Consider the following 24,453-nt stretch of genomic DNA (forward strand, 5'->3'; position numbering starts at 1 on the left):
ATTTAGTCTTGCCGAGACGTGAGGAGATTAACGCTGCAATACCATGCAGACACACTGAACGACTTGTGTGTCCTTTTTATCTAAAACACAACGTCTAATATGTAACGATCGATGATGCCTTCGCAAGTTTACACATTGATGGCCACGCTGGCGTGTTGTTTTGCTTACTGCAGCTTTCCCTCCGTGACCGTGCACCCTCACAGAAGCCATGCGCGCAGCACACTGTTTATTCCCGCCACTATGCCCCCCCCCCCCATCTTATTATCATACTGACTGCAATGGTGTCCAAACCACAATTACCATCAAGTACAGTGTTGGTTGTGTGCGTCCTTAAAGAGCTGCTATATGCTTAATGGTTAGATGTATAAATTGCCCTTTCCATAATCGCACAAGTAAAATGATTGCAATGTTGCAGAGGGCTTGAAGGACTACTTCTGCAAATTTGGAGAGGTGAAGGAGTGTATGGTGATGCGTGATCCCCTCACCAGAAGGTCGAGGTAAGAAAGAGGCGTGTGCGCCCCATCGTCCAATCACTGGATTGCAACTATGCACGCTCTCTTCTTGCACTTAAGGGAGATTTAAGTTTAAGTACTGTTCTTTATTATCCCTTCCAGGGGGTTCGGGTTCGTCACATACGCGGACCAGGCCGGCGTAGAAAATGTGCTGGCCCAAAACAGACATGAGCTGGACTCCAAAACAGTGAGTATCACTTCTTTTAGTTATGGTGCCACTCACTGCTGTAACTTTTCCAAATGTGTGTTGCGTGTTTTCCCTCTCAGTGCATCTAGCCAGCCACCGTATGTATGGCTTGTAAAGTTGAGGAGTTGGTTGTGGAACAGCACCCCCAACCCCTCTCCCTCCTCCCCCTCCTCCATCCCTTCTCTCTGCTCATTTCCCCCTCCAAATCCTGGTTCACGTCGCCAACATGAAAGCGTTCTTTCTTGGTCTTCATTGCCATGGTTACCTGGGGGACCTGAATGGGGTCGGAGCCCCCTGCAAAACCCTCGCGGTGTTTATGCTGCAACTTTTTCTTTGGTAGAAAACATTTTCTTGTGGTCCAATGAGGGGGAAAAAATGTCGGGAAAAGAAAAGAGTTGCAGGGTGACTTGTGAATTAAGACCCAGCCGATTATTGCTCTTCAAACATCTGCCAAAACAATCGGCTGATTATTTTCCGCTTAAAACGTTATAATCGAAGAAAACCAAAGTTTCTGACGCTGTGAAAATACCTTGAATGCACCATTTTGCTTGCGTAGCATTAGCAAGTAGCACGTGTGTAGCATATTGTGGTTATTCTGTTGTCTCCCAAGCGTCCTTTAAGATGTTTAATGACATCCCAGTTGGAGTTAACTGGAAAACTAAACACATGACAATAAGATTAATATCCACTGTTTATTTAAATACAAAACATGATTCATTTTTAAAACATCAATAGCCTAGTGCTAATGCTAAAAGCGAAGGGAGGATCCTATTCAAATGCTAACCGTAAGTTAGCATCAACTTTGGGAGTGTTTTCCTTCAAATAATGAATATTCACACTAGTGCTGTCAAAGTTAGAGCATTAATTTATCATTTCATGCATTAAAGTAAAGCATTTAATGAATGTTTGCGTATCACAATTAGAATATTTGTTCATGTCAAAATTGGGTCCTTTTTTCCCCATTTTAAATTATGCAAGTAATTAACTGATTAGAAAAAGAGAAGGATGAGCATGTGCAGTGGATCAAAAAATGTTGAAGACGTCCTCCTAACATTAAATGTCAAAATAATTAACACATAGCCGGTGCTCTTCAAATTTGGCGGGAAAAAATGTTGATAAAAAAGCCATTTTTTATTAGGCGATTAATCGTTATTAATAAGAATTCTAAGATGTGATAGTTTGACAGCTCTAATTCACACACAAACGCTGTGGGAACACATACCCACTATGCAGGCACAAATTCTTCCCAATGCGTGAAAAACAAGTTATTTAATAGAATTCAAACGTAACTTTCTTCTGTACTGACTTTAAGTGTCCACATCATGGATGCACGACACCACACTGCCCCCAACTTATATGCATTATATATATATTTTTTTTAATAATCGTCTGATTAATCGGTAATCGTTTTTTTTCTGCCAAGAATCGATATCGGCATTAGCCTAAAAAAAATGAATATCGGTCGGGCCCTATTATGAATGTCAGAGTGGCTGCTAGTTCAGTTTTAATTACTGACACTGTTCCTGTAATTTCCCCTCCTACACATGTAACATGTGGGCGCTCAACAGTGTTCAGAAATGTGTCACACACAACCTGCATGTGATGCTGTGACACTCCCATTTCAATCTCTATGAAGGTGCAAATGTTGCTGTTTTGGTCATGTAGATTGGGCGTTGCCAGCTTGTGTCTTTTCCAAACCACATGTGCACACTAACAATAGGATGATTTGAGAGTGAAAATGAGTGGCACAGCATGGGCCCAAGGGTGGAGAAAGGTAGTGTTGGTTCGTTGCTGGAGCAAGCCTGTTGCCGGGGGTGATGCCAGGCACTGGAGACGGTGCTGTAAGTACACAGCCTGTTGGGATTTATGTCGCCATAACAACTTCTCAGCTATTTTGCATTCATTTAAGACCAACTTTATGAGCGTGTGTGCATATAGTAGGGCTACGGATGGATAAACACAATAATTACGCTTCCTGTTAGTTTGCTAGTGTGTGAATTGAAGATATTATCAGAATAGTTGGAAAGTATTTGAATTCATTTGCAAAGTAGCATATTTGTGGGAGTGCTCGGCTGGGAGTTCTTCTGACACAACAGCGTTTTCCTCATAATGTTTTGCATTTTAGTATGGAAGCAATTTCCAAGCAAGGGTAAAGTGTTACTTGAAATGTCAAACTAACTACGTGTGTACAGTGTTTGTGTGATGTGAACGCGCGTGTTTGGGGGAGGAATTGGTCTTGAAATACAGGGTCTTTCATCAAATTTGCCAACATTTGAGATGTACATATGACAGAATTTGAATGAAAAATTCGAATATATATGTGAATTTCACAGCTCATTTTCAGGCCATAACAACAGAGGACAAGCAAAAACACAAACAATTTTGGGGTCTTATGCAAGAGAAACTTGAAGAAGAGGAATTCGAGGAACATCTTGTTTTCAGTGATGAGGCCACTTTTCATACGAACGGCAAAGTCAATAAGCTTAATGTTCGTATTAGGTGAAGAAAATCTGGAGTACAAAATTGATGTGTACCGTGTCTTAGGTAGAGCACATGTTGAACATTTGTGAAATTGGCAATGACATCCACGTTATCTTTGAATTTTCATTCACATTTGGAGGGAAGAATCTTATATGGTTCAACATTAAGTTAGTTTCATTAACCTTGATCACATTTGAATTTCAAATGATACCAAATTTGATGAAACACCCTGTGTATTTAAAAAGCTAAACAATTAGTTTGCGACATACACTGTCTTAAACTAGTTTGGTGAACATCTGTTTAGTCATCCCAAAACACAACAAAGGAGGTAGCTTGGTCTTCAATCAAACAATTAATTCGTCTCATTACTATCGGTTGTTTTATTAAAATCACAAATTTGCAAAGCATATTTAAACAGTCAGTTAACAAGTGTTACAACTTCACTATTACAACTACTTCTTAAGAATAAGAAGTGAAATCTAATAGACATTATAAATGACAATTTATGTGTATCAATATTTGCGTTTTATGTCCCGCTTAAAGACCTGACAGCTCTCTCGTGTTTGATAGGAATTACATGAAAGACAAACATTCCTTATCGGAACGGGTAAAAATCATCTGAAGCCGTCTCCAAATGAAGCCAAACCTTTGGTGTGTGGGGAAAAAATGCTTTAAGGTATAAAATGTGACAAGGATAGGAGATATCAACAGAGTGCTGCCGATTTTGTAAGTAAACTACATTCACAGGTGCAAGGTCCATAACACTGCGGACACAACCGCTTATGTGTGGTATTAAACATTTACAGTTGTGTTCACATCCAACTTTGCATTAGAAGATGGGTGACAGGTCTAATTTGGATTTAACACTGAAACCGTACTTTAAAATGACAACGAATAGGAGGTCATGTATTGTTTTTAGAGTGAAGTTGTTGCTGGTTAGATTTCCTGCCAGGACAGAAAACGGCCTTAGGGCAGCGCTGTGCTGTTTTCTGGACACAGGAGAAGGGCACACCTGTTTTTTGTTTTCTCGGGAGAAATACTTCAATGGAAGCAGTCAGAGGAAAGAGAAGGGGTGAGATCAGTGTTTTTTCCCCCTCTACTTTTTCTAAACATGGATTTTGTCCAAATTCTTTTCGATTCCACTGTGTTATTGCGAATAGTTGTCTTATACAATATGTTTGAACAATGCTTAATGCTTTTTTTTCTCCTTCTTTTTTTTGCGTGATTCGTGCGTGAAGTGTGGAACTGCCAATGTGGAGTAAACATTTTGGACTGGAAAATGTTTTCCAACATAATTAAATACATTCAAATGTATTTTCAAATACATTTGAATGTAAATATGTTAAAACGTATTTACAAGTATGTTTGAACATGCTTGTAAGCTAAATGCCAAAACTTTTTCCGTACTACCACAGGGTATGCTAATGAACAAATCAACACCCCTTGGCATTATGGGAAAAAATGCTAAGAATTGAACATTTAGCCTACAAGTATGTGCGAACGTACTTGCAAATACATAAAAAAAAAAAAATGCAAATACACTTAAACTTATTTACATGTAATTTATGTATTTAAGTTTAAATGTTTTTGCAGGTACGTTTAGACATATTTGCCAGTCAATTTTAAACACATTTGTCAGTCAAAAATGTTAACTCTACATTGGCACGTCCACACTTCCGTATAACTCTGATGAATGATGCAGTTGACCTTCTATAGGTACTGCATGCTTACTATATTTTTTATTTATGATGAAAATTATATGTTACATTGAGCATAATTTATTAAATAAGTCTTAAAAGGAACCCCGTTTGCTCAATATTATTTATTTGGTTGGTACTATGAGATTCGTTTTCAAAAATCACTTCCAGTTTAATACATTTTGTAGAAACTTGAAAATTGGACTTGGCGCGTAGTGGTTTTTTTTCTTTCTTTAAATTATTATTATTATTTTCTTTTAGTGACGTAGAATGCCGGCCGGCTCTCTGCAGAGCAATGTGAAATGCCTATAAAGAAAGCAAGGTAAGCCTTGTAGCGTTCCTAGAAACATGTGGTCGGTGGAGTCACCCTCCACCATGCTGTGCTCTCGTCATTCACCAGATGTATTTAAGAGTTTTGATCGTCCCTTTAGGAACGCTACGGAGGCTTACCTTGCTTTCTTTATAGGCGTTTCACATTGCTCGGCAGAGACCCGCCGCCATTCTACGTCACTACGCACTGAATGCGTTGCGACGTAAATAACAATGGCGGCGTGCGTCCAAATAGAGTTTCTACAAAATGTATGAAACTGGAAATGATTTTTGAAAAATGAATCTCATAGTTATGTTAGTAACAACCAAATAAATAATGTAGAGCAAACTTGTCATTACAGTCAGTCATTACAGGTTTCTTTTAAACTAGAATGGCACTGAAATATGTCGAAAATTTAAATTCATGCTATTTGGAAGAAGAAAAAAAGAATCCCGGATCTCTGCTCCATCTGTCCACAAACTTACTTACAAATTGATTTAAGGAATTTTGACGCAACTTAGACTATAAGCATACATTGACCACAACACCACATCCTTAGCAGAGGTTATACGACTTTTTAGCCTTTTAAACCAACTAAGGTACAGTGTTGATTTTATTTATTTTTTGCTATTGGCCGTATGGCACAAATGCTTTCATCTGCGGCCACACTGGAAGTGCATATGCTTGAAGCAGCTGCCGTGCACCGATTGCACTGCGCTTCTCTACTGGTCTAACACCTGGTTAGCAGAGGCTGGCTGTTGGCCCAAGCTCTACTGGAGATTAGCGGTTAATGCTGACGTGGTCAAGACTTGAACAAGGGGGGTGGAGAAGGTGGAAGAGAAGAGGAGGGTGGGAGGATTTCTGTAATTAGTATAGATCTGAAGAGCAACTAATCGGATTGAAGGAAACAAACTGGATTGGGCTTCCGAGGTCCATGCACGGCCTCAGATGTGCGGACAAAGCCTGGACGCCGGGCTGTGAAAGTGGATCCAGGCGCTACATGCACACACCATCGTTAGCACGCATGCCCGATTGCCCGGCCTGGCAAAGCAAGGATCTTATTGGCTCACAGTGGCATAGGGGTTTGGTTTGGTATATTTGGGGCGGAGGCCCTCCTAGTAAGCTTCGTTAACTAATTACTTGTGCCATTGTTGAGCTGTGCACTGTGTGCAGACTGACCCTGCTGGGTACAGACCAAGTCTTTCTCTACACTTTTCTCTCATTTGGCCCTTAGCTGTTTGTTGTTATGATTAAACGTGATAATAACGCAAACAATGGTGCCTTTTGTTTGCCGTTTTGTTACAAGAAGTTGCTCGCACGATACTTGTGGAGGTACAGTAATGAGCGTGTCAAAGCATGGGTATGTACGTTAGTGCTTATGTTGGTGCTACATTATCAGTATGCTTGTGTATGTATATACTCCAGTATGTGGGCCTGTGGGGGTAGCACGGGAGCCCTAGTTCCTCTACGGGCCCATCTGTTTTGTACTCTTTGTCCTGTTAATTAATGAAATCAGAGGGGCTGCCTGCTGGGACGGCCCCGCTGCACCGCTACACTGGACAGGCCCACTTTCTCATGAGCCGACTCTGTTTTCCAAATGAATGCTTTCTCTTTCTCCCCGTGCGTTTTCTTCTTTATTCACTCCCCCATCTTTATTTTACCCATTACGTTAGCGGATGGGAGTTGTTTTGTTTTGGTGCACCAGGTATTTTATGCATTAGTTTGAGGCTATATTTAAAAAAAAATGTTTTTGTTTTTCAGTCTGTTACACTGGTGAACACGCTGGGCCATGTGAGGTGACTATTGGTTGTAGATTAGTCTTAAAAGCTAAGCTACTAAAAAAAAAGAACAGAAATCATATTGCTGTCACTTTGCTGCATAGTTGGAGCACAGGTTGGGTGTTATGAAGCAGGGTGTTAGTCAGAGCATTACGAGAACACTCAGTTATAACTCTTTTGAAGAATTGCTTTCTTCTCACAGTGAACACGATTAGACACATTTTCACTAGTTAACTGTTACATGGTCGAGACACTTCTCAAATGTCAAGCCTCTCTGTTCAAGATGTGAAGAGCTATTTCTGAGTGTTGCAAACAGTGACCTGGCTAAGCCATTTTACTTTTGCTTTTGTGGCCTGTCTGTCTTCCTCAAGGCTAATTCAGCAATCTTAATAGATGCTTTAGTTTTCATTCATCATAGCCTTCCTCTGAGTACAACCAGTCGTAGAAATTACATGTTAGATGCATTCTGTTTTCTCGCTGGAGTGGAATGATTTTTTAACAGCATGTCATGACTGTAGTAGCCATAGTAGCACTACAATAAGATGCATTAGGCCTAACCTAGTCATAGTTGGTACAGTAACCATCTGTATTGTAGGCTGTTTTTACTCTAAGTGCTTCTTATCATTTAAGTTACATTTATACATGAGTACATTCAGAGAGAGATTTTCCAACCCCACTAAAATTAACAAGTAATGAAATTTATTATTAATTTTATTTAGAATAAATTTAGTCAAAGGCTCATAACAAATTACATTAATATCCGAGGCCTGCACTGTATCATTACATTTAAAAGATGCAAATAAATGTGGTATTTCCTGTGACAATTAAAATAAATAAATAATGGGGTCTATTTCCTCTCTTCGGATACGCCAACCTGCAATACGCTGGTTACAAATTGTTGGGTTTTTCACTAGCACTTTTGCCATGAAGAAACATTGCTGCGTGGTCTCTCTCTTCCAATAGGAAACTTTTGTCTTACATTCACATCAACACAGCTTACTTATTCTATTATCGTGTTACACATCAGAGTTCCGTGTGACCTTTGCTCCATATAGTTACATATTGAAATTTGGGTCATTTTTGTCAAACCACTCGAGAGGTAGACCAATATGTTTATATATTTTTTTTTTTTGGGGCCGATTTCGATGCTGATTATTAGTAGTCAAGGAGGACGATAATCAATATTTGTAGATGATATTCATATAAAAAAAAAGGATATTGGCATAAAAAAACTCTTGAAATGTCTTTAAACATATTTTAATCGAACCACTTTTCAGGTTTGCAAAATGTTGCATTTTTGTTTTATCTTGATTATAAAATCTTTGTTTAAATTTTTTAGCAAAGTTCAGGGAGGACCATGTCTTAAAAAGTTAAATGAAAACTTAAACATAAATAGCTCCCTCTAGTTTTCTACAGTAAACAACTGAAATGGGTTACTTTCACATACTGTATCTTAATTTTAATTTCAGGTGCAGAGAGTTCTGAGGGTCAGCAGAATCTCTTATGAAGTTAACAAAAAATGTGAGGGTCATTAATGGATAAGTTTATCTGATTGATGCCCATTTCATGAAAATGGTGTGATCAACAAGAAATAACCAATTTGAGACTTTTATTGACCATTTTAGCAACTGGTATGTAGTAGTCATATTTGGACATGTGGTATTACCTGAAAAAAAAAAAAAAATAAAATAAAAAAATTCCCCAACATATATATATATTTTCATTAGAATTTTACTGGTGTACCTTACTAGCTTGTTTAGTTTAGATGGCTAATTGCTAGCCTCATAACATGGATTTAAGTAAATATTAAGTGGTGCAACAGGGATATACTAAATTGTAGATAATTAGTAAAATTGTAGATAATAGTAAATAATTATGAAGAATAAATATTTTATGTGTTTTTATAATAAATTAACAGATTGAATCTGGTGAAATGTTTATCCAGTGATCTATAAAAACACCACATAAAAAGTTCCCTGAAGTTATCACAGTTTTAAACTGGTCTCTTTTTGCCTGTCAGATTTAGTAAAAAAAAGAAAAGAAAAAAAGACAGATGCCGATATTGGTAAAAAAAAAATTGTCTATCTGTAATCGCCGATCACTCATATCGAGGAGGATGGTTTATTTATTGAGAGCATCTTCTGCAAGATAAGGAGCTGCTTGGCACATGTAATCGTAAAGCTGGTAATCCTAGGTTAAATGTCAGATTGAAATACTGGAAGGAATGTCATGTGGTCACTTCCTGTCGCCAATAGTGCGTGTCCTTGTCACCTTGGTGTACGCTGTCTCTAGGCTCGGACCAGCTGGAGGTGACACAACGCTTCTTGTCCTTGTCTTACTTGAAGCTGCAAAGTCGGCCGGCAATCCCTCCCAAGGGCACTGCTGCTGCATGGTAGTTACCCAGGCTTGTGCTCTCCAAGTGGCCGCAAAGACACTCAAAGGTCCTCCAAGGATATTTTGATCTGAAGTGTTGGCATCAGAAGACAGGAATTATCACAGGAGAGAGATGAATACATTGTCTGAATATTGAAGAAAAGCTTGCTCGCTCTCGTATCCTGCGCATTCGAGTGCGCGTTGTCTGACTGTTTGATAGGCTCCTTTTGGCTGCCAATATAAATTCAACGCCTGTGTGAGACACAAGGGGTTTCTCTTCACACATCCAATTATTAGAACAAAGATGGAAGCCTAAGACCTTAATACACTACAAGGTTCTGTGACCTAAAAATCATCTCTTGTTGGCTTGAGTGAGAATAACACAAGATTCCACGCAAATTTAAAATGCCAGACCGGGCTTTGCATATTTAGCATTATTACACGCCAGCTCATTCAAAACTCATTTGCTTCTAATTTTATCTATAACCTTGACCACTGCTCGAACATTCCAGAGGGGCAAAATATGGATACATCAAATCTTGTTAATCCTAAATGGAGGTTGTCTGGATTTGTCAGTGTGAGCAATCCTTCTGAAAATCAGAATGTTACACGCATGTATGTTTTAAATTCCACAATGCTAGACTCTTGACAAGTTTGGTGTCACGCCAAATTTGTTTATTAATACGAAAGTAAGAATATTACAGTTAAGCCAATGTGTTCAAGCCCTAATGTGTATCTTGTTCACCACGCCCATGTGTTTGGATGTTTGGGGAGCTTGCATCAACAAGGGTCTACTATACATACATACTTGAGCATTAGCATATGTTCTATTTTTGGACGTGTTGCCCTTCATATGCGCTCAGTGACTTAACTGCAGCGTGTTTCTTGGAGAACTGATCACTCTTGGAAGATTAATTAATTTTTATATTCCTGACACGCAAAAACTTTCAATTGTAGTATATGCATTTTAAGGGTCCCAAAAATTTTGTTTTGAGAAAAAAAGTAATAATGTCCTGTTATTTTAGCTTTTTGTACCACAGCAACATTTAAGTTAAAATGAAATTTTGAATAACTTAATAGGGTATCCTCCAAACATTTTTGGGTTGACTTCCGCTTTAATATTGTCAGGGTTACGAATCTGATACCAGGCATTGGTATCGGGCCATTACCAGGCCTTATTTTAAGGTATCGGTACTCGCGACGGCCTCTTGTGGCCGATTTACGATGAGGAACTAGAAATCACAAATGACAAGTATAGAAAATTGTCTTTTATTTCATGCAATTTTAAGGAAACATGCTATATTGGGATATATAGGTCTTTATTTAAAATTATCAGTCATTTTTCTTTTTTGGGGGGGGGGGGGGTTATGCATCAAAATAATACTAGAGGTATCAGTACAGTACTTTGTATTGCTATCAGTGATTTAACTACTCAAGTATTGTGTACTCGTATTGGTATCGGTTTGAAAAAAGTGGTATTGAACATCCCTATGAAACAGAACTGTAATTTTTTTAAATAATAAATAAAAATGCAGAATATTTTTGAAAATGTATTTTTAGAACCTTTGGAGACTTTATTGTCTGATTTCCAACCAGAAGATACAAATACACTTCACTTTGAGTCAAATTTGGCCAAGGTAGGAATAGGAATTTGGGCTTAATATGTAGCAGATATTTTCTCTGTTTAAACTACTGCCGCTACACATTCCAACTCCCAAATAATTAGATTACAATTTTAGAAATTATTTTCATTATCAATACTGTACAACATGTCAGCAGATTGTTTTTGTCAATGAAATATCAACATGATTTATTGCATACAAAATTAGTCATTGCTTACTCACTTGTCTTTACCGTGATTTAGGTTTTTGGCCCATCTTCTGACTTAAATTCACAATTTTAATACACCGTATATTAAGAGTAAATCAATGTCAATGAGAGGTAAAGACTAAGGTCACTATGGAAATTAGCGTCACATTTTTACAAATGACTAAATGCTTCCTCAAATAATGACAATGTGAGGGATGTCAGCCACTCAAAAGCATCAAATACACTACTAGTTTGCTGCTTCAGTAGAAACATAGCAATCACAGTTTACTAATAAGATAAAATGTCAATCAGTACTCTGAAAAAGTGTTTGCCATTTTGTATATATGACTAAATATAAGCCATCTTCCCTCCTGTCTCCCGCACAGATCGACCCAAAAGTGGCTTTTCCTCGCCGTGCTCAGCCTAAGGTGAGTTTGCATGGAAGGCGGAGTGATGTCATGTGTGGCCCGTAATCGCTCAGCTCTGATTGGTTCGGATTAGCACCGGTCACATGATGGAGGAGGGGCGGCAATCCACTTGACCAGCCTGACACTGTGACCCTGTCACCCCGACCCCGCACTCCCCCACCCTGACCATCGGCCTCAGCTCTCCCACACACACACATTGACATATTTGCGCACTTATATGAATGGACACACACCACGTGTTCACCTGTGCACACAGCTCAAATTGAGCAAATTTAGCCTGAATGTTTTCAAAAACAGAAAGTAAAGCAACAAAGTTGGATAATAGAACATTGCTGTGCTCCTTTTGTGTGCTTCTAGTTGGTCACCCGAACAAAGAAGATCTTTGTTGGAGGACTGACGGTCAACACCACCCTTGAAGACGTGAAGCAATATTTTGACCAGTTTGGAAAGGTAAGCTAAAAAGAAATCTTGGAAATTCGAAAATGTAGACTGCACACCTGTGATAACTAACATTTTTGGCTGATCTTTTGTTTTGTTTTTTAATCATCTCACTTAGTGTACGGCTTCTTTGAGTGAAATGTGGTGCAAGGCGAACATGCTGTGGAGACAGATGCGTGGCTAGAGAGAGGGAGGAAGAGGGGAGAAAAGTCGTGAGGGGAGGGTGAGGGAGATGGCGGGGGACTGAAAGGGAAGAAGCAACCCCCCATAGAGCGAGAGGGAGGGGAACTCGGAAGGGTTGAAGAGCAGAGAAAAGGAGGAATGTTGAGATGGTGAGGAAGAAATGTGAGTTTGAATGGTGGAGGGGAAAATGCCAAATGCACCAAAGTATCCAGCCTGCATGCAGTAAGGGCTTACTTTTTACTTTTTGGCTGAGTGTATTTTGGGCGGGGGTGCGGGGCTGAGACTCTTTAAGGACTCGAGGCTTTTCTCTACTGTATTAACTAACCAAATGCAACAGCTGCTTCTTTAACCCCCCCGCCACACACAAAACACATCACATTTTACCCCAAAACTCTGAAACCGCAGATGCGTTTCTCCATCACGCACACACACACATAGCTTGTTGCTGTGGTGACCTGCTTTTACCCATTGTCCCTCAGTAATCCAGTGTTGTTGTGTTTTTTTGGGTTGAGAAGTGTGCATTTGCATGACTGGGAAGAGGCGTGTGTGACAGTGGCACAGTTTTGGCTTTGAGCTGAGGTGAGCTTGCATACATTTGTGTAGACAAAGAGGGTAGAACTGGCAGTGATCCAAATTTTTTTACTGGGCTCTGTTGTCATAAAGTCTGCTAAATAACCTAAAATTGGTCATTGTTTTGTGCTAAAGGCCTAATATGTTGTTTGTCTCACTTGGCATATGAGTCAGGGTTGTAAGCATATTTAAGGCATATGAAGTCGTCTAAGGCCTTTTTAACCACCAAGCAGTTCTGTTTATTCCGTAGGGTACACGTTTGTAAAGGACGCTAAAATATCAAACCTGCTGCACAGTATTGCTTTCAAATAATGGTCATTGGAGTGCCGATGAAATAGTAGAATAGTTTCACTTAGAGAGTTATCAAATTAATCGATCGTAATTTTTGATCATCAATGAATTGTTTGGCTATCTTTTTTATTTCCCAGTTGTCCAAATACTCAGAATTTCAGCTCCTTGACAGTACATATTCAATGATTTCTGTAGTCCTCCATGAAAGCTGCTGAATTATCTTTGTTTTGAACCAAAATAAATTGCTTTTACTTTGGAAAAAAAATCATAATTTATTTTCGCTTTGAAAAAAGGGATGCAAATTTACACGTTTTTCATTGATTGATCAATAAAATAATAGATTAATCAATTACTGAAGTAATTGTTAGTTGTAGCCTTAGTTTCACTTTAATGTTAGTTTAACTGCGAGAAAACAAAATATGGGCTACGATGACGAAAGGACTTTGCAGTACACTGATTGTCATTATGTAAATAATGTTAAGATTCAGCACCTCTCTGTCATTAATGTTTTTGTTTTTTATACATAGATTTACACACCTGCGTCAAACTACTTACATAGCTGTTCTCCAGAAGTACTTACACAATTCAAATGTGCACTTTTTTGGATAAGCAGTTGGTGCACATGCACATTGTTATTCTTTCAAGTTTCATTTTGGACACACCTTATTCTTGTTTTTAGTTGGTTGTTGCCGTGTAAACAGAGACACCAAAAGACACCATTGGATAATTTGAGAGGATAAACAGCCAGTGCAAAATTGCTCATAAGAGTTTCTTTACAAACTGATATTTCCTTCTACTGGCCTGGCATACATGTTATAGTGTTTTTAGTTGGATTTCCGATAGATTGTTGACTTGAAAACATACCATTCGTCATGTTGTGGGTTGCAGTCAATCTGGATTACATGTGACGTGCTAACTCCTTTCACAGGTACTTGTGTTGTGTCATGGTTTCTTAAATATTCCCAAAAATGGCTGCAGCTCTGAGACGAATCCCTTTTCCCTGGTGGTTACACACTCTTTATATCAAAGACAGCGCTGACTCCCCAGAATACGGGAATATTTGAACTGTTTGGACACATGAGACTGAAGCTGTATCATGCGTAGCGCCAATCCCACAGTGCATTCCTGCTGAGCAGGAGGTATTTCTTGTTTATTATCTGAGCCTGGTTACAAGGTGCAGGTTGGGATGGAGTGGGACTCAGTGTCCTGTTTATTTTCATACTGTGGCGCCGCCTCAAAAAGAAAACACAGAATGCACTGCATTTTCTGTAACTCTTTGATGCATACTCAAATTTGTTTCTTTAAACATACAGTACTTCTGAAAGCACATCTATGCTACTCTGCTTTATCAGAGTGGAGGGAAATGGGTGTTGATTTGCGGGATCCATACTGAACAAATGTTAGCTCCTGTATGTTAATATATAATATTCTAGCCTGTATAACCGTAGCGGCCATATTTGTATTCAGACTTTCAGTACGTGAGTTTGAATCCCAAGGTGAAAGCTCTCTGTAATCTGCCTGGACCCAAAGTAGAGTTTAGACTTCCTTTTGCTGTATGATCTGAGATTTGTTTTGAACTGAAATTCACAAGTTAAGTAATTCAATCATTAACATTTCACACAGTCAGTTATGGTCTAAAGGAAATCCCCGTTTCAGGCTTTTCATCATTCCTCACTGAACTCTCTATAAAGCACCACAGAGACAAAATGACTGCAAAAATCCTTGAGTAGAATCACAACCCTGGATACACATTAGTTGTCGATGGAGAACAGAATGGCAGAGATAAAGAATAATGCAGCATGGACAGGGCAGACGGGAAAAGTTGGGACTCCACTCACCCATATGAGCCAGCAATTAGGAGGCTTGACTGAACACTTTGTCTGCTGGCCTGTTTAGAGAGCTGTCCGTAGAGCGAGTGCAAGGATGAAAGAGGAAGATGGGAGGAGAGAGCAGGGGAAAAAATATTTGAACGCCACCCTTTATAATCTACTATGACTACGTTTACATGCAATCAATATTCGGCTTAAGGTCAAAATTATTTTTAAAACATTTGGGATAACCCCTTTACATGAGTGAGTGGGTAGAGTTACTCCCGTATAAATATCCTGATCTAAACCACATCATTACGCCGCCGCTATGTTTCACTATTTTTGTTTACCCCTGTTTATGTATTTCCGGTGGCGCATTTGTGTCCATACACACTGTAGTATTTTAGCCGTAGAAACAGAAAAAAACATGAAAACGTCACAGAGAAATTAATTCAAGTTAAGCTCCCTTAGCGAGTGGCAACGTAAGATGGCCGCTTTGCGTACAAGTAATTCCAATACTGAAAAGATCAAGATTCCTTGCGAATAGCGCGTGTGCAGAAAAGTTCAGTTAAAAGGTGATACCTCGTTCGCGTTTGTATGACCAAATATTCGGGGTAGAAAGGGGAAACACAGGGGTCTTATTCGGGTTTTTGCACATTTATTCTGGTTTTGAAAGGATTACTGAATGCATGTAAACATAGCCTTTGTTGAATTCTTGTTCTACACATATATAGAAAAATGGAATACTATTGATGACTACTTTTCAGGCGACCCTCATCTTGTCACGTCTCAATCTTCTTGCGAATAATGACGCTGGTGTAGCAATGAGTAGTTAGAGACTGAGCTGCTGCTGCTAAGACAATCTCAGTCCTCCCACAGCTATCCAATCAGATTGTCTTACAGCACCCTGGGTAGCGGACATTGGAGATCGTCTTTTTATTGGGTTTGGCAAGGGCAAGGAGCTGGTGTGCGACCGCAGCATAAGATCATACACGTGACAAGTTACTTTAACGTAAGAGTGCACCGTTGTCTTCTGTTGGAATTCAATGGTTTACTATACTTACTTTACATTAATCGTCACCATGTCATTTTAGCTTCCATCTCAGACTTTTGTGTGTTCTTGTGAAGAATTTGGCCTCCGTATAAAAATCTGCATGTCATGCTAACCTAGCATAAATGCTTCTGATGCTAATAGGGGCTCAAACTGCTCATGTAACTCTAGTCTTATGATAACATGTTGGCTTGCAGCTGTCTACTTACTGTCCTGTTCCCTGGGCTCTCTGCTGTGTCATTGAGTTTTGGAGAATGTAGAGTAGGGGAGAACAGAATAAACTCAATGAAGGACTGCGGGACGGGGGGAGTTGTGTGATGGCAGGGGGTGCTATATTGAGATAGATGGGTGTCAAAAGGGTCATGGAGACTGCAGAAGCAACCTTGGTCCTCTCCATTTCCATCATCACCACATCTAACTTTTTCAAATGTGTTGGGACAAACACACAGACGTGGCGAGTGTGTTCATCATCTGAAGTAACGGATAGAAATCAGACGGCCTGGTCATTCCGATGCCACTCACGTTACACTGGTTTGAGTTTCAGTGCTGTTGTAGCTTAATGAAAATAGACATGTAGTCATTTTCCACCTGTGTCACCATGTGACTACAACACAGTCAGGCCATGTCTTTGCTTTTTCACCTACAAATGACATTGTTGGCCAAATGATTCCCATTGACCCGCAAAAACAATTGAAAACACAAATTTGCTTACCATGCAAGTAGTTTTTTTTGTCAAGAAACACTGCCCTCAGTTGGCAGGTACTAAGTAAGCAATGACACTGCTGGACACAGTGACAATGCATAAAAAATGCACATATTCAGATGCGTTAGAAGCACTAATGCTACTACTAGAGCGGGATGATTTCAGGTAAAGATTGAATTGGGATTTATCTGACAGATATGTGATTTCAATTCGATTCATGAATTTCTTTTTTTTCCAAATCAAGCTCCAAGCCAATATTCAGTTTTTACAGTAACATTTACAAATATGCCAGATTTTTACAATATATCATCAAAAAAAGGAAATAGTATTTATTTAATAATGTAAGGACACTACGAAGTCTGAGTCTTTTTTCAAGTTTTTTTTTAAAACTGGTTCAATAAAGCAACTACTGCTTAAATATGTTTACTAAAATCTATTGTATTTTTTAAACAAAAATGTTTTAAATTTTACGCTTAAATGATATGCTATTTTACATGTTCAATGTTTTCTCTTTTGTGTAATCCAATACATTTTACCAATAACACAAATATATTCCCTTAGTAAAGCTAAATTAATTAAAGCAGATCTTATAAGTCAGCATTCTAGGGTTCAAAATAAGGCGAACGAATGCAAATTAATAGCTGGTATTGTAAATATTTAATATATGACATTATGTACTTTTGACCTAGGCCTTGGACTGGCCGACGTAACTGATTCATTTTCGGGTTTTGGTGGTGTCTGCTTACTGTGCCGCCCTACTATTATTTTCTATCTAGCCACTTATTAATTTACCTGCTAATTTGCTGTTCCTAGCTGGTTGCTTTCCGCTTTAATGTATTTCTTCTGTGAAAAATGTATTGTACACTGAAGCACTTTTTCTTTGGCGTTACATTAGGTTAGCGATTAGCATTGGTGTCTTCTGTTCTTTCTTGCACTGTGTTGTGTGTTTAGGCTACTCCTTGTCTGCCTTTAATGATAAAAATTATTAATAGAAGTGTTGTATAATTGCTGCCACAGGATTAGTTAGGACAGGATCTGTACCATGGGAGGATGTTTAGCTGCACTAGCTAGCAAGCGCAGCTCATAGCATGTGCTTGCGGTGCGCCATACCAAGTATTCCAACTAGTTCGCTAACAGGCTGATTGGTGTGTATGATTAGTCATGAGTAGCATGCTGCAGAAAAGGGAGTCTGCGTTTATGTGTGAGATTATAGTTGATACAACAGATTCTGGGTCAGATAGGAGCGCAATTTAAAATGTGAGTTTCTGGTCTGAATAATGTAAAAACAAGCAACCAATTCAGTTTTAGTTGAACCCGTTTGTAACCTGCCCTTAAGATCAGACTACATGAGTGGTCCCGACACCGTCAGAAGCTTCAAAACTCTCTTGCCAGCAAAGGGCAGGCGGGTTGGTGGTGGTTGGGGGAAGTGGTGGTGAAAAAGGGGAGGAGGAGGAATATGAATAGAGCAGTGTAGGAGGGAAAGGAGGAAAGTAGAGAGAGAAGGAGAAGAAAAGGAGTGAATGTTGACAAAGCCTCTTGTTCACTTTGTTCACTCTCTTTCAGATGTAAAGTGTTTGTCAGCAAATTTTTCATGTTCAGTCAAAACTTTCTTCTCTTTTGCTCACCACGCTATTCAGCATTACAGTTTCTCATTTTGCTCCCCCTTTCCTCCTATTGAAATGAGGTTGGGGGAGCCGTGTTTTTCTAATTGGAATTCTTTACACCGTCTCCAAGGCAATTGTAAACTTTGTAGACAAAGACGAGTAGCAAGTGAACGAATCAGAGGATAAAAGCGGGAAGAATTTCCTGAAGTATCTTGTGATTATTCGTGGATCGTCCTGATTGTCCCGTAAAGTGTGGATTTCAAGTTACACACACACACACGCACACACAGAGCGGTCATCACTTTTTTGGACCTCGTTCTATCTTTTCTCCTTTGTCACCTGTCACCCCTCCCTGTCCCTGCGCCCTCTCCATCTGTTTTCCCCTCTTGCTCCAATGCTAAAGAGGGACAATGGCACCCCATGCTGTGTAATGATGTGTGTGTGTGTGTGTGTGTGTGTGTGTTGACGTTGAAGCCCATCCAAGTCTTTGCTTTGTTCTCACAGGTTGACGATGCCATGCTTATGTTCGACAAAACAACCAACAGACACAGAGGTGCGTTAAGAGTATCACACACCCACACGTACACAAATTAAAGTAATTGGTGTGCAGGACCTTATCAGAAGTCCTCGAGGGAGAATAAGAAAAAAAAAATCTCCAGGTATGTTCATGTGCCTTTCCACCTTCTACTCCTCCCTGCTTCATTTATCTCCGTCCTCTCCCAGCGAGGGTGAAGTGCTGCACCCGCTGAGGGTCGCAATAAAGGGTCAGAATGGTTCCAGGAGAGGATGGAACTTAATGAGATGAGTGAGGAATAAGGAGGAAAAAAAGGAAAGAAGCAAGGAGGTACAGTAATATAAATGAGTCGAGTGGGGGGAAAGGGGTGTCGCCGGTAGAGGTTAATTCAGGTGTTGAAGAACCACCACATCAACAACAGCGGATTGACAGGGGAGCAATGTGACGTTGGTTTCATGTTGCTGCCTCCCTGCCTTAGAAAAAAGTTGTGATGAAGGGTGAGGACAGCTTTAATGGACGGCCGTCACTCCTGTCCAGTCTATTCCTGTCTGCATATCATCAGTCTATAATAGTCTTGTTCCTCCTTGCGACCAAGATTGGGACCCATTTCCTGTTCAGATTTGTTCGATCGGCTCATCAGACTTGAGATATTTAACACCGTCAAAATTAATCGTGATTTTTTTTTTTTCGTTTTCCGGAAGCCTATGCTAATAATGACAATCTCTACTTTTCCCACTCTTTTTTTTAGCAGCCAATAGGACATTACAAGAGTGTTTTTTGTGTCTTCCAGGCTTTGGTTTTGTCACCTTTGAGAACGAAGATGTGGTCGAGAAAGTGTGTGAGATTCATTTCCACGAGATCAACAACAAAATGGTAGGCAAGAAATAACACACCGAAGCACTTACAGTACATTTACAAACAACCCACAATATGAGGTACAACTGCGCGGATATTATTCATGTATTTAGAGTTAGCCCTAATTCTGCTTTGATAATAATCGTTCTTGTGTTATACATTTTGATGCACAGTGTCATTGAGGTATTAGTCTGGCAATATGTTAGATAGTATTTTATTTTAATCCACGGGTATGTAAACCTTTAAGTACAACTGTACATGTGCAACATCTAAACGTCACTTAATGACACGGAAATGCTATCCAAAATTCACATGCACATCTCTACCCATGTCCACTTAAAACTCAGAAAATGTCAAAATAATTGCCACAGTATTTTGGATTTTGTGAGCATTAAGCATTTTCTCACCATACAATTGCGCTCATAACTCTTTTTTGTTGTTGTTGTGTTTTTGGTGTGTATTTTGTATTATATATATATATATATATATATATATATATATATATATATATATATATATATATATATATATATATATATATATATATACACATTTGTGCATCCTTAATGCACAGTTTAAGTATATTAATATTGTCCTTCTCATTTAAACACATACACATACACATTTACCTGATCGTAAAAAAAATAAACAAACATACTAGGCTGACAATATCAATCAAATGTGCTTGCAAAGGCAGAATATCCCATACTGCTCATCTTGCCCTGGTTGGATTGTGAAAATATTGTACGTCAAAATGCGTGTTTGGAAGATTTTTATATTTGTGTGTGCAGATTTTCTTAACTAGCTTGCTTTTGTAATTTCATTTTAGCATCACTGAACAGATATTACTTGTGTGGTGTAGGTCGAGTGTAAGAAAGCACAGCCAAAGGAGGTGATGACGCCAACAAGTTCAGCCAGAGGTCGATCCAGAGTGATGCCCTATGGGATGGACGCGTTCATGCTGGGCATCGGCATGCTTGGTAAAACTAACTTGAATTACCTTGGAGGTGTTTTGCACTTGCACCCTAATGTGGATAAGCAGTATATAAAATGTATGTATGTATGTTTGTTTCCCCACTTGTCCTATTATGAAACACATTTGTTTTAAATATACAGCTATCTAATAATAATAATAATGAAAAACAATCCTCTTTCCTCTTTGTTTTTTTGTTTTTCATATTAACCTACAAAACAAAACAAAACAATGCACCTAGAGGTCACCCACTGGAAAAGAGCATGATGGACTAAAAAGGAAATGGTTAGCAGTTGTTTGCTTCCCTCTAGTGGACAGTTAGAGTTGTGGTTGGACCAGCAGTATTGACTTATAAATGTTCGCAAAATGGAATAGCACATGACATATTGTCCTCATATCATTACTTAATGTTTTTTTTGTTTTTTTGTTTTTTTTTGCCGACAGGCTACCCAAGTTTCCAGACTACCACCTACACCAGCCGTAGTTACTCTGGAATTACGCCTGGTTACGCCTACCAGTTCCCAGGTGAGTGTGTGTACACCCTTTTTCACTTTGCACAAGCGAGTCACAGAGAAGAAAAGCCAAAGGATGCGGGTTGTGGCATGTAGTTGATTCAGCTGTAAAGAGTACTGAGGTCATGAAATGTGTTGGAAGGCCGTGTAAGCATGCACGCTCGCACAAACACACACACACATGCTCCAGTTTAACATAAACGAGCCTCTGGTGGAGTGTGTGGTCGCTTACGGTCACTTCTAACACCATTCAACATAAACTTCTACAAATGTCCTGAAAATGGACTGTCTTCAGTTTCTCTTGGCTCAGCTCAAATCTTTTGCTCTGTTTATTTTGTCGACTTATGTAACATTATGTCCTTTGGCTGAATGGCGCCTCCTCTTCCTCTGTTCCCACCTTCCTGCCTTGTCCCACAATAGATGTTTTCACGTAAAATGTTATGCTCTGTGCTCTCGTCCTGATGTCCGTGTCCCGCTGTGGCTCTGTAGTGCGGCTTGTGGATGGTGACTGTATTTACAGAGCGCTCTCTCTTGACCTTCTCTGTTTCTAGAATTCCATTTAGAGAGGACCCCCCTCCTGACATCTTCCCACCCCCCTGAGCTGACAGGTCAGTAGGTACCGAGTATATTTAACAGCTAAAAGTCAAATCCTAATGTTTGACTCACTGCTGACTTAAATCATAAACTGATCCCTGATCAGTATTGCTACCCAAAGAGGAGTTATGGTCCCATATTGTACATCTTTTACATTTGATGAGTGTATGAGGGAAAGATCTTGACATAAAAAATGACTTAAATGTATAATCCTACAGGTTTTGAACTATTTCACACTTACTAACTTGATGTGATATTGGCTTTAACAAGCGTCCCGTCCTAAGCATCTATTCTCCCTATTTCAAATAAGGATGATCAGATAGATTTGTACAGCATGTTAATTCTGTGGAAATTGCTTCCCGTGACCAACAGAATGTACAATTAACTCTGGCTCAGCTTTTAGAGTAGACCAGTGTTTCTCCACAATGTGTCCGTGGACCCCAAATGGTCATTGGTGTAACTGCAAAGGTTCAGTGAAAAAAAAAAAATCCTTTAAAAATAATACTATGGCATTGATACAAATTAGGGATGTTCAATACCACTTTTTCCAGACCGATACCAGTACGAGTACGCAACTCTTGAGTCGTCAACAAACCATAACAATACCAAGTACTGATACCATTAATACTTTTGATACATAAAATTTCCCTCCCAAAACAATGACAGATCATTAAAAAGTAAGACCTTTATTTCACAATAAAGCATTTTTCTTTCAAATTACATGAAATGTTCTATTCTTCTAATTTCTAGTTCCTTATCGTAAAACGGCCACAAGAGTATTGGCCACCATCGCGATTACCAATACCTTGAAATAAGGCCGGGTATCAGCTCGATACCTGGTATCGGTACTCACCCATCACTAATAGAAACAGAATTATTTTATTGAACTATGACTGAGATCTTTACCTAAACTACAGAATGTTCCAGGACTTTTTTCTCTCTAATTCTGTCTGTTTCACATCTTTAATTTGTTTCTTATTTTATTAAGTGATCTCGTTCCTATTTGCATTGTTAAAGTTACTTAACATGATCTGCATTCTTTAGATATTATCAATCAATCAATCTTTATTTGTAACACTTTTCATATATAAAAAAAAGTGCATAAACAAACATTAAAAACAAAGCAAAACAGACGATCTAAGGCTCAACAAAGGGCAACCTAGCAACGAAAACGCTATCTCAGGGAGCCCTTTGCGCCAGGAGAGGGCCATAAGCTGCGGCTGCAGACCCAACTCCAGCTTCTTCCGCAGAGGGCTCCCTCTAAAGAAACACTGGAAAAGTAAAATGACCAGGCTATGATCATTTTTAAGAATATGAGACCAAGCTAAAACTATAAAAAGAACATAGTAAAAGAATAATAATATAAAATGCTAAATGTTCAAAACATAAATAATAAAAGACCCAGGCATTTAAAAACAGGAAACATAAGATTTAGTTATACATAAAATAAAAGCTAAGATAAATAAAATAAGTACATAAAATACATCTTGGGTAAAAGCTACATTTAAAAGGTGTGTCTTCATCCTGTTCGTAAAAATCGATCGTTCGACGTCTATAGCCGTCAATTGCAGCGAATTATTTAAAAACATCAACATTCTCTGCATCCCTGAGGTTCTCCGGCAGGCTATTCCACAGTCGGGGGCCTTAAACTGGAACGATACCTCCCCGTATGTGTGTGTCCTGACTCTTGGAATAATTAAAAGGCCAGTGCCGGAGGGTTCATATTATAACAAATTATGAGGCCCCCAAACGTTTCAGTTGGTTTATATTTAATTGCACCCCTAAACCCCAGATTGGCATAGGATAGGGTCCTCAGGGTTTAAAATATGCAGGGAGTCAAGGACATCGATATCTATAGGAGCACTAGAGGGCTAAAGGCAGATCTTCTATTCGGCAGCGTCACTGGCCGGCCATTTTAGGACGGGACTGCTCACTGTCCAGTTGGTGCCAAGATGGGTGATAAACCCACGGAAATACTCATAACTCACTGAATTCCTGCCGGATCTACAAAACGGATCACAAACATTATGATTTAGAGGGGAAAAAAACACAGCAGTAGTTGTTTGTGTCATCTCTTGTGTCATATCCAACAACAAAAATGAAAACCGGTTGAGAATTTGGGAGAGTTGAGCAATATACAGTTATTTCAAAGTCAGTGCTCCATTGACTGTAATGTTATGAGTGATCGTACAGCTCTGTCCAAAGATGGCCGCCCCATGACCACATACTTCTCATTTGCTCACAGCATGCCCGAGCCATCTAGTGTTCTTCAAGATGTCTATGGTCCAGGCCCGCCCAAATGTTGAGAACAAGTAGTTGTAGCTGTCTTCATACTGCCCCCTAGTGAGCGTGACTAGTACTTGCACCTTTCACTCAGAAACCACATACTCCTCAACATTGTTGTGTTGTAAGAAACCAATGCTTGATTTGGTTTCGGTTTTATTTAAATCTGATGATGGATTAATATTTGAGCCACAGTTTAAGCTTCCTGTGTGTTGTTTTCGTCACCTTTAGCTATTCCCTTGACTGCATACGGACCAATGGCAGCGGCGGCAGCAGCAGTCGTTAGAGGTGTGTACGTGGCAGGGAATTTAAGTCTATGCACTAGCATGGGTTAAGGCAGGGGTAGGGAACCCTGGTCCTCGAGAGCCGCTGTCCCGCCTATTTTCCATGTCTCCCTCCCCCAACACAGCTGACTCATATTATCAGCTCTTCAGCAAGCTCTGTAGAAGCCTGATAACGATCCTGTTCATCAAGTCAGCTGTGTTGGTCGAGGGAGACA

The 24,453-nt window shown here is 39.3% G+C and overlaps 1 protein-coding gene across 4 annotated transcripts in view; it reads left to right on the forward strand.

Moving 5' to 3' along the window:
• LOC147166779 (RNA-binding protein Musashi homolog 1-like) overlaps window positions 1–24,453 on the forward strand; it is a 28,645-nt gene that overhangs the window by 812 nt on the left and 3,380 nt on the right. For 2 of the 4 annotated variants that reach the window (XM_086087102.1, XM_086087103.1), the window contains exons 3-12: window positions 416–497; window positions 615–699; window positions 11,534–11,575; window positions 11,933–12,025; window positions 18,728–18,776; window positions 19,528–19,610; window positions 20,455–20,572; window positions 21,010–21,090; window positions 21,629–21,685; window positions 24,186–24,242. In XM_086087102.1, the coding sequence (XP_085943228.1) occupies window positions 416–497; window positions 615–699; window positions 11,534–11,575; window positions 11,933–12,025; window positions 18,728–18,776; window positions 19,528–19,610; window positions 20,455–20,572; window positions 21,010–21,090; window positions 21,629–21,685; window positions 24,186–24,242 (747 nt within the window). Of the gene's footprint in view, window positions 1–415; window positions 498–614; window positions 700–6,948; window positions 6,979–11,533; window positions 11,576–11,932; window positions 12,026–18,727; window positions 18,777–19,527; window positions 19,611–20,454; window positions 20,573–21,009; window positions 21,091–21,628; window positions 21,686–24,185; window positions 24,243–24,453 lie in introns of all 4 variants that reach the window. The other 2 variants (XM_086087105.1, XM_086087104.1) reach the window with 2 other exon arrangements.

This window comes from Leptonotus elevatus, chromosome 10, assembly GCF_054856555.1.
Source record: "Leptonotus elevatus isolate MCC_2025b chromosome 10, RoL_Lele_1.0, whole genome shotgun sequence".
Classification (NCBI taxonomy): Eukaryota; Metazoa; Chordata; class Actinopteri; order Syngnathiformes; family Syngnathidae; genus Leptonotus; species Leptonotus elevatus.